We start from the raw sequence: 14,070 nt of genomic DNA, 5'->3' as shown, positions 1-14,070 counted from the left end.
CGGTTTCGTTTACCAAAAGATTTATTTTTAAAGATTGTTGGAGACATCGAAGCAAGCGAAGAATGGTTTCAAGAACGTTACGACGGGAGGGGTAAACGAAGTTTCACGCTGATACAAAAATGCACATCCGCCATTCGCCAACTAGCGACAGGTAACCCTTCCCGATCAATATGATGAATACTTAGCTATGTCAGATAGAACTTCATCACGTGAATGTTGGCAATTCTTTTGTAACGCGATCATTAAATTGTATGCCAAAGAGTTTCTACGTAAACCAACGAGACACGGCATCGCACGTATTTACGCCGCGCATGAGGCTAGATGGCATTTTCCAGGGATGCTCGGTAGCATCGATTGTACACATATCGAATGGAGATATTTTCCAAGAGAGTTGCGAGGGGCGTATGTTAGGGGTGACGTCAAAAGATCAACCATCATACTTGAAGCGGTGACGTCGAATGATTTATGGTTTTGGAATTCATATTTTGGTGTTCCTGGTTCAAACAACGACATTTACAATTTATAATTATATTGTTTTAATGAAATGAAATTTATAATTTATAATTTATAATTTTATTGTTTTATTGTTAATTTCTAATTTAAAAAAAAATAAAAAAAACCATCAGTAGTGATGGACATTTCCACTAAAATCCATCACTAGTGATGGAATGTTGTGAGTGATGGAATTCCATCACTAGTGGAGCGCCCCTACCCCCTTATAGAGAGAGAAAGCGTGTGAGAGAGAGAGAGAGTGTGTGATGGTGATCTCCCAGTGTGAGTGGTGTAAACTCTTTCGGTATAGTAAATCTGTATCGGTCCGTTCGTCTCATTTATTTACCGAATTTATTGTTTATCTACCGAATTCAACCGAATCAATCTGAAAGATGCACACTCAGTGTAGAAGGACAGAGGACTTATCATGATGCCTGCGGGCCAATTTACGATGTCTCTGTCACTGCCGTTCATCTAGCAGGCCATGTGGATTGGACAGGGTCTTCTTCAGCTAATGAGACCTCGATCCCGAAGCCTTCGAAGTATCTTTTTGATAGGCGCCTCTATTTGTATGGGGAATTAGCTTCCATAGATCTCGCCCAATCTCCCTCTCCTTCCCCCGCCTCCTTTCGACCCGCGGGAGTATACAATGACAACTTCCAGACACTCATGCCCGATCGTGAGATTGCCTGTTGGACGTCTAATGGCACTTTACTCCAACCCGAGCTATGCAACAACGAGGGCACCCTTGATCCTTGCTGGATGTGCTTGACGATCCCCCATAATACGCTCACTTGGGGACTGCTTACTCCACCTGTTCCAAGAGTGTCCACTAGTTAAACCGCGTCCAGTAAACTCCTTGTTAAGCATTTTATCTAACATCTTGGGTGCACAATTAACTTCTATGGATTGTGAATAACATTGTAACCCAAAACCTTCCTTATTATGAATGACAGCATAACTATTATCTAATCGAAAAATAGAATCACCTACATCCAACTTTTTCGTTTTCTTGAATATTTGACCTGTTCGAATGGTTATGGTTGCATAATCTTCAGAAATCTCTTCAGAGTGTTTGACCTCTTCGAATAGTTAGACTTACAACCCTCACATTATGCTATTATTACAGTTGACCCTCTGCGACTTATTTGATATCTAACAAAAAATAAATTCTCAAATGTACTAAACTTGATCTTGTGAGGATATATGCGCGCACACGTGGACCAAGAGTAGATGCTTGGTTTTAAAAAGCGTCATGCGTTTTGGTCCCAACTTCCGACGTGCACACATGACACATGCAAAGTGTTGTTAAAAATAGTTATACGTAACAATTGTCATATTGTTAATACTTAAAATAACACACTTATAAAACATATTTAGTCTTAAACATAGAAACACACTTATAAGTTACGACACACATAAAAGTTAAAACATACTTAGAGCACCCCCTAACGGGTGGTCCGTTGGGGTGGTCTACTCAAGCAAACCAAGGAGGGTGGTCCAAAACCATTGGAGGAGGGTGGTCCGGTGAGAGGGAGTCTGGTGGAGCAGACCGGTTTGGTTTGGAAGGAGTGGGGACCACCCACTTTTTTATGTTTTTTTTTTTTGTTTTTTAGTGTAAAAGTGGGTAAAAAGTGGGGTTTGGAGTGCCGGTGGTGGTTTAGAATGATGTACATTGCTGACTAGACGGTGTGTTGGATGGACCACCCCCAACCGTTCTGGAAGCTCTTATAGCACACTTATACAATATAATTGGTCTTAAACATGAAAACACATATATAATATATAATACACTTATAAAAACATACTTAAGCCTCGAATATAAAAGATGTTACAACAACCTTAAAAAGTCTACCCAGTGAATGTTGCGCGCATCAGGCCACACCACCCCCGCATCATGAGATTGCAGCGCATTATGCACTCCTGTTGTGCGCATAATAAAACCAAGAGTAGATTAAAGTTCCTATGTGGATCGATCGTACGGACACTAAAGCCAATATTACCAAGGGGGGCTGCACTAAATTTATGATATTACAAACATTATCTTAGGATTAATCCATATTTCCATGAAGTTTGTCACATTTCTTCAATTGGTCAAAAGGGTTTTACAAAAGTAATTACAAATGACCCTCTGAGAGCCCCAAATGGCATGAGCATAGACTGATTGCCATTTTCACATGCTTATATTACACAAAGTATGTTAAGGCAGCAATTGTTGGTGAGCAAAATGTCTTTCGGGTCTGTCTTGACCCAGCTTACCCGTTACCCATGGCATTATAGCCTAGTGGTATCTTGGTGGTGGGATAAGGCTTATGACCATTAGGTCATGGGTTCGATTCCCACAAAAGGGGTTTTTCCCAAATTTATTAGGTTTCCTCCTGAATTGGTGTATTGGCATTATTGCCTAGTGGAGATGGATATGATCGGGTGGTTCTGCTGGTGGCACGATGATACTCCAGTGGTCCGTCAGTGATCTAAATTTACCGTTCAAAAAAAAAAAAAAAAAAGGTTACCCGTTACACAACCCGCTTGATACCACAAGTTGACCAAAGCTTAGGTATTCACAGCAAGTTCCCGTTTTTAGCGATCACCAACTAATGACTTACGAACGAATCAACTTTACACGTACAATCGCCCCGTTTACCATTTGGGTATTAAAACAGGCAATTTGTTGTAATGTGACAAGCTTTGCACAGAGAAATATAGAAAAATACCTTCTTCCTATATTCTTACACTTAATCTGCATTTGCAGATAAATAATTGATTATCAATAAACTTACAACATTAAATAATCTGAATATTCTCACTTTGTATATAAAAAATCACAACCCTAACTCTCTTTTCAACTGAGCAAGTGCAGCTTCAATTTCATCTATGTTGTCTTCAATACTGCTTCCTTTACTACCTTCATTTCCGTTTCTACCCTTACCTGAAGCCGCAGGTTCTTCATACCTACTCTTTGTTTCATCTTCCGTACCCGTTATATTCAGCTCCTTTTCAAGAAACTCGACGAACTCTTCCCCGATTTCCTATCAATTGCAAGAAATTTAGTAACTTTATGAAACCCGTTATTCGTTACGTCAATTTAAACAAAATCTTACAGCTAATTCCTCCCATAAGCTCTTTGGTTTTGCTTGTGAAGGAGCACTTGCCTCCCAGTTTCTATATTCTTCTTGCAGATCTTTGAAAAAGTCCCCTGTAACAAACAAATTTAGATTCCAAGAACATGACAACATAGATTTTAGAGTAAATTACAAAAATCGTCCTTTATGTATGTCACTTATTGCAAACTGTATCCTTTGTCTTCAATAATTACAGAAAACGTACTCGATGTTTGCAAACCCTTGCAAGTTATGTCCTTTAGCCCTAACTCAGTTAATTTTTGTGGTTAAATCTGACCAAATGGACCCCGCATGATGGTATTTTTGTGATTAAATCTGACCAAATGGACCCCACATGAGAATAAAATGACCAAAATACCCTCATGTGGGGTCCATTTGGTCAGATTTAACCACGAAAAATTAACTGAGTTAGGGCTAAAGGACATAACTTGCAAGGGTTTGCAAACATCGAGTACGTTTTCTGTAATTATTGAAGACAAAGGACACGGTTTGCAATAAGTGATATACATAAAGGACGACTTTTGTAATTTACTCTAGATTTTATTTTGAAGACGATGTTTTTTTTTGCCGAAAATGGTAAAACTTAGTATTTTTACTATATTTGTGAAAAAAGATGTGTATATCTACCTAATGATATTTGGACATCCCTCAAAAAATTACCTGCAGTTCAAAGTGGTCAAGGCATGAGGACATGAAACTTAAAGCTTGATTCGACGGTTTTTAAGTTTCCACTCATTCATTATGTGAGTGACGCCCGACGTTGCTCTTCTTAACAGAATTCGGGACCCACAAAACGAAATGAAAGGAAGTGCATGTTTTACATGGGGGAGATCAGTTGAGAGAATTATTTTACTCGTGGTTTTGTAGAGGTCGCGCAAAAAGGAATACGTGTAGATACAGATAAGAAAACATGAAAAAATTAATAAGCGTGTGCAATTTACCAAAACCGTAAAACTCATCGGCTTCAGCAGAAGGCTTGTAGTTGTATGTTTGAGATGCGCGATTTCCAGAGTCGTATTTCTTCCTTGAATCAGAGTTGAGCACTGTGTTGTATGCGTGTTTTATCCTCAGAAATTTCTCTTGAGCATCAGCCTGTGTTTCAAGAGTTCAATAACGATTTGTCAAACATTTGTAATGGCAATAAATCTGATTTTGTTCTTGATCCACCACTGAGACAGTGTGAGCCAAGTTTATTACTCTGGATAAAGCATATGGTTATTTTAGCTGCAACTATCTTAAATCTTTATAACTCTTACTCACAAAGTGCTGCTAACTATGACATTAAGATAATCAGTGGCGGAGCTTGACCAAAAGTTTTGAGAGGGCGTAAAGTGATGGGACCCAAAAAAAATTTTCCTATCGTTATGTTTTGGGTCGGGTCGGGTTGGCTATTCGATTCAAGTCGGGTCAAATAATAATAGTTCCAAATAAAACAAAGTGTATGTTTACCAAACTACCCATCATTTATATACAAAGTTTATAAATATTTAGGATATACAATTTAGGAAAAATAATCGGGGGGCGATCCTATATAATTTTAAAATTTTTGGATGAAAAATCGGAACTTATACACTTCTAACCGAAACATTGGGGTGGGCGGGTGCACCCCCGGGCACCCACAATACTTCGCCACTGAAGATAATGGCATACTTTAAGCATCTTAAATCTTTTTTCCCTACTTAGCTCAGCCTATCCCTCGATACAACAATTTGAAACGGCTTGCAGCACAACACAAGATTATGTAAACAAGGATGATTTGTATTGCTTTGAGAACACTTTATAAACAAGGTGTTTATGAGGCAGTTGTTGGGTACTTTAGTGTTACTTTGGTAAAGTGGCAATGAGACAGGTATTGTCGTATCGGTAATCACAGTCCCATATCCTGCCCAATACTCGTCGGTATTTACCACTCGGGTTTGGTGTACCCCTAACTAAGTCTTTATCTAGAACTATATATACATTATTCTACACTTGTCCAAGATCTTTCCACGAATCTTCCATACCTTTAATCAATTGGCATGATATAATATTTATGTGTGTATAACCAATCAATCACATATACAGAACATAGACAAACCCACAGAAAATTCTCATGAATTACTTGTACACAACCACTATGCATAGATAAACAAGCCCAAAGTCAACAACTAAAGAAAGTAATACACACCTCTTTATTGACATCAGGATGATACTTCAAAGCAAGTTTCCTATAAGCCCTTTTGATCTCAGCAGGAGTAGCAGAAGGAGAAACTCCCAAAACTTGATAAGGAGACTCTCTGTTACTGCTAGCTCTGACAAGGGTTTTATAGTAATTTCCGCCTTTTCTTCCATTCAGATTTCTGTACAAGGGGAAAGACGGGAAATGAAGAAAGTTGGAAGTGAGACGGCCGCCATAGCCAAACCTGCAAATGGGTATGGAAAAAAATGGTTGATTTTGCAAGAAAAGTTTACAAGTGAAAATCAAAGGGTTGGAATTTGGGGAGAAAGATGAGGAGAGTGCATGGGGGGTATTCATCAAGTCATAACCGTGTGGAGATCGCCGGATAAAATGGAGGGGTTTATTGTATGGTTTGGGTTAAATTGGGGTTGGATATTGTTCTTCAAGAGCATTCACGGTCCATCCCCAAATTCCCAAATTCTGTTAAAAGGTTTTTTTTATATTTTGAAGAGTGATTTTAGGTGTTTGCGAGTGGAGGATAGAGAAAATGTTACTGTTTATCTGTTAATTTGATGAGACATGTTCAGTCTCTATAATTTTTTAATATATTTTGAAGGTGATTGTGAGTAGAGGAGAGAGAAAAGATGTTGATAAAAGTATAAAAAAATATCATTTAATTGAAAAAGAGAGAAAATTTAGTTGTTTTTAGTGAAATTATAGGGTAAAAAAGATGGAAGAGATGTGAATGCTCTAACCGAAGACAAAACCTGTATTGGTCGTGACAATTAACAAAAATCTATTATGTATATTAAAACAATACATTTTGGTGCCACTTGGCATCTTCTTAAACCACTTATTGCCACATGTCCTCCTATTAACCCTTATTGAAAGAATTTGAGCGGGATAGTACCACGCCATTCGTCCGCTCTTTTTGCTCACACGAAATTGATCAGAGAGAGAGAGATTGATACGTTTCATCATCAATCAATTCACTAGACTTTCCATTTTGGTTAAACCCTTCCTTTTCAATCTGTGCGAAGACAATGGATCAAGCATTCAAGATCACGGTTAGGCTCTTCTTCTCTGTAGTTTTTCTTCTTCTTCTTCTTCTTCAGATTTTGATTCTAAGTTCAATTTCCAAATCTGAAATTAGGGTTTATATTGTTTAAATAGTGTCGATTTGTTAATGTTTTATTTGTCATTTTATATGGCCAAATCTGCTCTGGTGTGGTGGATTCACAGTGGTTCTGCGGCGGCGGCGGCGCCATCACGGTGATACTGCTCTGGTGTGTGTTTCATCCACCGTCGGTAACCTGTAGACGGTGAACACGGTTGTTGGTAATCTCTTCTTTTCTCTCTGATTTTTTTCCGATCCATCACCAAAACCCTTTCTCTCTCTAAAATTTTGTTCCGATCTCATCTGTTTCTATCTATTATTGTTGGTGGTAGTGATGGTGGTTTATGGTCTCTGGTCCTCGGTGTTAGCAACGACGGCTAGGGTTTTTAAGCTAGATATGAACGACGTTTGTTCCAGTTAGGGTTCCGACGATCGACAACTTGTGGGTTGCTGAGATGACAGAGATGGTGGTTGGAGCTATATCAGCTAGGGTTTCCGGCAAAGAAGGTAAGGACCAACATCTCACTCTTCTGATTCCTATTTCATTTCCTAGATGTTATTTGTATATATATTGTTTGTTTCATATTATTCGATCGATCGCCGTAGTATTTGTGCATATGAAACCCTAACTTAGGTTTTGACTTTGTTGTGATTCAGGAAACGCAGCGGTTACTCAGCGAACCAGGTGAAGTTGTTTTTCTTTTTGTAATTTTTTTGTGTGTATGTTTATTTGAAGCGAGTGAATTTTTGTGATCAAGCGGGTCCGATTTTGTGATCATATTTAACTCATTTTCTATTTATGAACTTTCTTAAAAGGTTTGGCCTTTAATAAGACATGACCCGTGTCAACTTGAACTGACTCTAGGCTTAGACCATATCGACGACACTTGATCAATGGTGAATATGAGCTGGCAAATAAAGAGAAACTAAGACTTGAGCAGTTACAAAGGCAGGTATGGTTTTAGTTTTTTGAAGTTAGGGGTGTGTATAACGTTGTCCAAATCGTTAAAACCTAGCTGGACCAAACTAGGACCGTTTATGCATGGTATGTTTCTTGCTTTCTTAGTTCATGGCATGATAAAGATTCCATTTTTAATATTTGTTTTTATTTCGATGAAATGACCCGTTAGGCGAGGAGTGAGGTCTAGCATGCAACAACACATGATCTAGCAACTACTTCAAGATATGAGTAATGGTGGCGGTGGGCAGAATCCTTCGGTTTCTGGGCAGAGTCCTGCTAACAGGAATATGGGTCAGGATGGTTTGAGACATGGGATTTCAAAGGCTCACTTTGCACGCTTAGAGGAAATGTTAACTGATCAGTTATCCACTTTGCACTCTTACATATCCATTTATGTTAAAAAGACAAAAGTGTAAAAGTCATATGTTTCTTTATTTAGGATGAAGGCACGGGGCTCTTTTCAAATGCAAAGAGTTTGGTCTCTCAAAGAATGAAGTGATGAAACATCATCCTATCATAGATGCCAGCTCATCAAATTCAGGTGTGTACGTATTGTTTTTAGACATTACCAACAGTTGATTCCAGTGATTAAGGATAATTACATGTTCAATTGATCTTTATGTAGTTGATTTAACCAGTTCTTTGTTGTTCATACTTCATATATTTTCCAATGATGAATATTGAATCCGTACATTCATAGTAATCTGATGTGCACTTTATTTGACTTTAGTTGCATTTAAAGCCTCTAAATTGGTGTATTTACTGTCTAATCAGGTAGCTTTAGGGCAGGTAAAAAGGGTTGGGTCAGATTATTCAGCCCTTTTTTCATTTTGTAGTATCTGTCTGTTCTTGCCTTTAAATATGGCAGTTTGCTTTACTCACTTATTAGTGTTTGCTTACTATTTGTCATCATATGGGCTATCCACTTTGAAGCCTTCTTAGCCAAGGGTCACAACTCACGATTAATAATAGTTAGATAGTTGTTGTAGCTTTGTTCATTCGTTTAATCTTAGTGATTTTGGCACAGGTATTAGATGCAACTGATGACAAATCTTGAGGGTCCACATGATACCGCATTAACAGAAATTGCTTAGGCAACTAAAAAATGTAAATATTTATTTCGTTCATGTATAAAAAAAATTCTACAAGTATCTTACGAAACTATATTACTTTAGGTTCAATATTTGTCAAGAATATGGTTGCTTTTATAGTAAAGGTGGCTAGGCGTATTCTGTCCCGAGGCGAATTAACAGAGGTGCAGTCCAGAACTTGGTTGCTTCTATTAGCAGCCTTACTTTGTCTGCGGCTAAGGACAAATGGGTTTGGGCTTCAGCAATTTTCACCATCAAAAGTATCAAAGCGGCAATTGAAGATAATATGCAGTTCCCTCCTCACTATAATTTTTTCTGGAATGCTTGGGTTTCGAATAAGGTAGCGTTTGTGGCTTGGAGAGCGGTTTTGCAAAGGCTGCTAACTGTAGACGCCCTAATTAGAAGGAATGTTTCGGTTCAGAATTCAGTGTGTCGGCTATGCAGTGAAGCTTCGGAATCAGTGGATCATATCTTTATATCTTGCCACTTCTCCCAAACGGTTTGGCAAGTAGTGTCCCAGTGGTACCGTATCCCTCTCATAGTACCTTCCCAGGTAATGGATATTCTAGATCTTCACACTCACTTAGGTCTTCTTCCATCATGGGGTAAAAAGGCTTTACATGGGGTGATTTTAACGGTTTTTTTGGAGCATTTGGCGAACCCGGAATGAAGCTGTGTTTCTGTTTCTAAGGCGATCGAGGACACGAGAACTACCAGTTTCTTACCAGTTTCATAAATCGCTGATCTGGGAACAATGTAAGAGGTTTAATGTTGTAGTTGGGTAGTGTTTATTTTCTGTTTCAGTTTCCTTTCTGTTGCTTTTCTTTTTTCTGTTGTTTCAGCGGGTTGTAAGTTGTTCGAACTTGCTTCTTGCTGGTTAGCGTTTGATTAATATATGCGGTTTTGTTGGTCGTTTAAAAAAATCTTTATAAACCTGATATCGTCAGTTTCCCAGTTTACTCTACATGTAGATTTCCATATAGGCATCACATTTTAAAAAATGAAAAAATTCATAAAATTTTAGAGTTGAAAACCTTTTGTTTGACCTTGAAAGTCAACTTTAAGTTGTGTATATGTCGTATGGAATGGATGGAGTATAGATTAGGGGAGTTTTTCGATTGGTCTTAATTCTTAAAACTAACTACTTATATATCCACAGGTTTTGGAATTTAAAAGTACTTATCTGTCCATTGCTTTTGGAATAAGCTACTTTAAATTTTCACTCGCTATACAACTTGAATAAACAACCCCAAATACTCTCATATCCACTTATTAGTGTATCGAAGCCCAATGAGCACAGTTTTAATAAGCAATCTCGAACACCCCATCTCCAGTTGCTTAAAGCAATCTTATTGACAGTCGCACATATATACCTAGAATGTAGTTTATAAAGACAAATGTAGTTTATAAAGAAGTAAATTTAGTAATTTGTGATTTTCATGTAATCATTTATCTATAATATTTAGTTCAATATAATTTTTATACGTTTATATTGAAAGGTTGTTTCATTACAAAGTTCATTCCAATGATTCGCAAGCGCTTATTTGGGATTTGAGTTCTATGGGGCAGCCGGTTGAAGGGGGGTTGGATCCGATTTTGGCGTGTAATGCGGGTGCTGAGATTGAACAGTTGCAGTGGTCGTCTTCGCAATCGGATTTGGTTGCCATTGCTTTTGCGTCGAAGCTGCAGGATTCTGAGGGTATGATTCTGTTAAAATGTTGGTCTTTTTTGTAATTGTGTTTGGTTGGTTGCATTGATTTTAGGTTGACTTGTAGCCTATATAGATTTGATTTTAGGTTGACTTGTCGCCTATATAGATATGGGAATATTTGCTTCTTACCCATTTAAATGCTTTTAGTTTTTTAGTTGTGATTGTTCAAGAACTAAGCACCTGTGCATAGTGATGGTCGAATAAAATGTCTTATGTATCACATATAGGTGTTTTAGGGGCGGCAATTCTTGACACGACCCACAAACCCGACATGAAAGAAACAGGTTTGGGTCAACCTAACACAACCCGTTTTAAAAAAACGTGTCGGGTTCGGGTTGACCCGTATTGAAAACAGGTCCGGGTTTGGGTTGACCCGTTTAACTAATTAGAAAGAAGGTTTTATATTTTTGTTTTTTCCATTACATGTTTATATTATGCTTTGCAGGGGAGCTTGATTATATGTGTTCTGCTCAATATATGTTAAGGTCAAAATAGGTTCGGGTCAGTCAAAACGGGTTTTGCTCAAAATAGGTTCATGTCAATATGTGTTCTGCTCAATATACGTTAAGGTCAAAACTGGTTAAAAATGCTTTATTTAAAAAAATATATATCAAATAACCAAAGTTATAAAAAAATAATTAAAAAAATGAAATCTATCCGGGTTCTAAAAATTGCTATAAAATCATTTATATAATAACATCTCAATACCTATAAAAAATAAATCAAAACATATTTACCTAAGTGAGAAAAATCATATTTTTATACGTTTATATTGAAAAGTTCTTTCATTACAAAGCTCATCTCATTGCCAGTATATATTATATGTTTGTGTTAAGCCACCCGCGAAGCTCGCGGGATCTTAGGCTAGTATATATATAAAAAAGAGTTGAAACGGATTTGGAAATCAAATGAATATAGATGATACGGATTTGAAAATAAAAGATCATGAGATTCACCTACAATCATTATATTATACATCATAATTTAAGAAGATAATCATAAATAGTAGAGAAAGTGTAGCTTAGAGATACCAAAGTGTAGGAAAGGTGTTTATTATTAAGTGATGATGATTCTAGTCCCTTGATAGATAAAAGTGTAGATTTGTAAATAGGTTAAGAATGTGTTTGAGTTAGGTGGTTTAAAAAAAAAATAAGATATGGCATTTTTTCAATGATGATAGAGGATTCTAAACATGCATATAAACTATATAAGGATGTGTGTTTATAAACCATTTTGAAACAAACTGAAACATAATAAGGGTTTAAAGTTCGGTTTAAGAACTATAACTTAGAACCGAACATGTAAATGAAGCCAACAGTTTACCTTATTGGCAAATTGTATTTAAATAATCTCAGCTTTCTCAATTTGGCCGATAATAATCCAACTCAGTTATTGACTGATAATAATTTGAACTGGTCCACTTTTGGTCGATAATAATCTGCGTTAAATATAGCTTAACGGAGTTAATTTTTTTTTAATTACAAACTGATGTTTTAGGGCTTTTGATTAGAACGAGGATACGAGTTTATTGATATAAAATTTACCTTAAAATATGCCCCAAACGACGAAAATGGTGCTTCAATTCAGGTGTTTAAACTTTTAATTAACAAAAATCAAGTCATTTAAAGCTTTGTTTCGAGGTTAGTTTTACATAATCGACTCGTATCCTCGTTCTGATCAAAATCCATCAAACATCAGTTTGTAATTCGGAAAAAATCTTAACTCCGTTAAGCTATTTTTAACGGTGGACAATTATCGGCCAAAAGTGCACCTGTTCGGATTATTATCGGCCAATAACTGAGTTGGGATTATTATCGGCTAAATTGAGAAAGCTGGGATTATTGAAATCCAATTTGCCTTATTTTTATTACTAGGTTGGAAACATGTGTGTTACGCGGTTAAAATAGGAAATTATTAATATTTTTTTGCCGATGGGTTATTGGATTTTAATAATCCTAAGTTTCACCAGTCCGATAATAATCTCAACTTTAAAAATTCCCTCCAATAATCCTAACTTGTAAAAGTTTGGCCGCCATTGATCCTTTTTAAACATATAAGAATTTGGTCTTCTCAATAGATTCAATTACACCTAGAGATTCCTTAACTGATTTAAGTGCCGAAAAACGTTGAACCCCACACGCACGTTGCTGCGTGTTGACTCGCAAAATTTCTAACGAAACATAAAACTAAAAACTTGTGAATGATGAAAAGTATGGGGGACGAAAATTGAAAATAAAAAAATGTCGGGGTTAAATTGAAAGGTTGAAAAGATTTGGGTTAAAACTAAAAAAGTCAAAGGGGTTAAAATATAAAAATAAAAAACTGTAGATTAAAAGTGAAAAAGGCAAAAAAAAAATTGAAAAACTCCCGATACATATGTTACAACTACATAAAGCAACAAAATGTCACTAATTTATAGTTCGGAAATAATAATATTAAAAAATAATTTAACTAAATCTAGTTTAAATGAAAATAAAAACTTATGTATTGGATTGGTTCTACAAAGAAAAAAAATTCTTCTATATATATTATCAATAATTCAAAGTTTGATAAAAAGAAATTATTATCTTTATCTAAATTATACTTATTGCTTAATAGGAAAAAATGGAAAATAAGATGAGAAGGCACCAGAAATTAACACGTGTTAAAAAAAATTTCTTTTATTAGTACGAAAATAAAAATTTATATGTTCGCCTAGTTCTACAAAGAAAAAAAAACTTCTACTGTTTCCTATGGAGAAGGAGAAAATACAAATTATATATATTATTAAGAGTAAAATGCACGGATAGTCCCTGTGGTTTTGTAAAATAACACCTATAGTCCCCAACTTTTGGAAATTACACCGGTGCTCCCTGTGGTTTGACAATTTGTTACTCGGATAGTCCCTGGAGTGGATGAAGGTTAGTTTTCTCAGTTAAGTTAAATTAAGTGGACATGAAATGACAAATTTACCCTTAATAATAAAAAAACAAAAAAAATTAAATAGAAACTGATTAAGGCCACTCTTTTTATATTATTTTATTTCTAAAACCCCATCACCACACTTCATCTTCAACCTCTATCCACCATCACCCTCCACAATTACCACCACACAATCAATCTCCACAACCACCATAACTTCTAATTTAAAGTAGATGATGTCGTACACATATCTAGGGTTTGTGAAATCCGAATCGGATTACATCAAACACATTTATTTATTGTGAACTTTAGGTCGAATTTGTGCTATATAATGGCGACGCCATTGACTGGATTACATTACAGGGAGGTAGGCGGTGGTGGTGTGGCGGTGATGGCGTCCTGCGGCGGAGGAACGGTGAGCCAGATTGATCCATCTGGTAGTGGAAAACCGTCGAAGAAGTAGAGTTCGCCGGTGCATATCTTTTTGTACTTTCATAAAGCGATACGGTCGGAGCTC

At 36.5% G+C, this 14,070-nt stretch overlaps 1 protein-coding gene and 1 long non-coding RNA gene across 3 annotated transcripts; one reads left to right on the top strand and one right to left on the bottom strand.

Annotated features, from left to right (window-relative positions):
• Positions 1-3,193: 3,193 nt before the first annotated feature.
• On the bottom strand, positions 3,194-6,252 carry LOC110895261 (chaperone protein dnaJ 8, chloroplastic). 2 transcript variants are annotated; one of them, XM_022142545.2, is made up of 5 exons: positions 5,782-6,252; positions 4,556-4,706; positions 4,242-4,274; positions 3,594-3,688; positions 3,194-3,521 (listed from the first exon to the last, which is right to left on the bottom strand). In XM_022142545.2, exons 1-5 carry the CDS (start codon positions 6,127-6,129, stop codon positions 3,315-3,317), a joined length of 834 nt encoding a protein of 277 aa, XP_021998237.1. In that variant the 5' UTR covers positions 6,130-6,252; the 3' UTR covers positions 3,194-3,314. The 2 variants fall into 2 exon arrangements, with proteins under 2 accessions (XP_021998237.1, XP_021998238.1); XM_022142546.2 differs by lacking the exon at positions 4,242-4,274 and having other exon boundaries at positions 5,782-6,250.
• Positions 6,253-6,732: 480 nt separating this feature from the next.
• Positions 6,733-8,192, top strand: LOC110895262. The gene is made up of 6 exons (XR_002567006.2): positions 6,733-6,839; positions 7,015-7,110; positions 7,222-7,396; positions 7,547-7,574; positions 7,755-7,842; positions 8,020-8,192. It is a non-coding gene; the product is annotated as an uncharacterized LOC110895262 (long non-coding RNA).
• The last annotated feature ends 5,878 nt before the right edge of the window (positions 8,193-14,070 follow it).

The sequence above is a fragment of the Helianthus annuus genome, chromosome 8, assembly GCF_002127325.2.
Source record: "Helianthus annuus cultivar XRQ/B chromosome 8, HanXRQr2.0-SUNRISE, whole genome shotgun sequence".
Classification (NCBI taxonomy): Eukaryota; Viridiplantae; Streptophyta; class Magnoliopsida; order Asterales; family Asteraceae; genus Helianthus; species Helianthus annuus.
The sequence above is the reverse complement of the archived record's forward strand: the minus strand, read 5'-3'. Positions and strand labels throughout refer to the sequence as shown.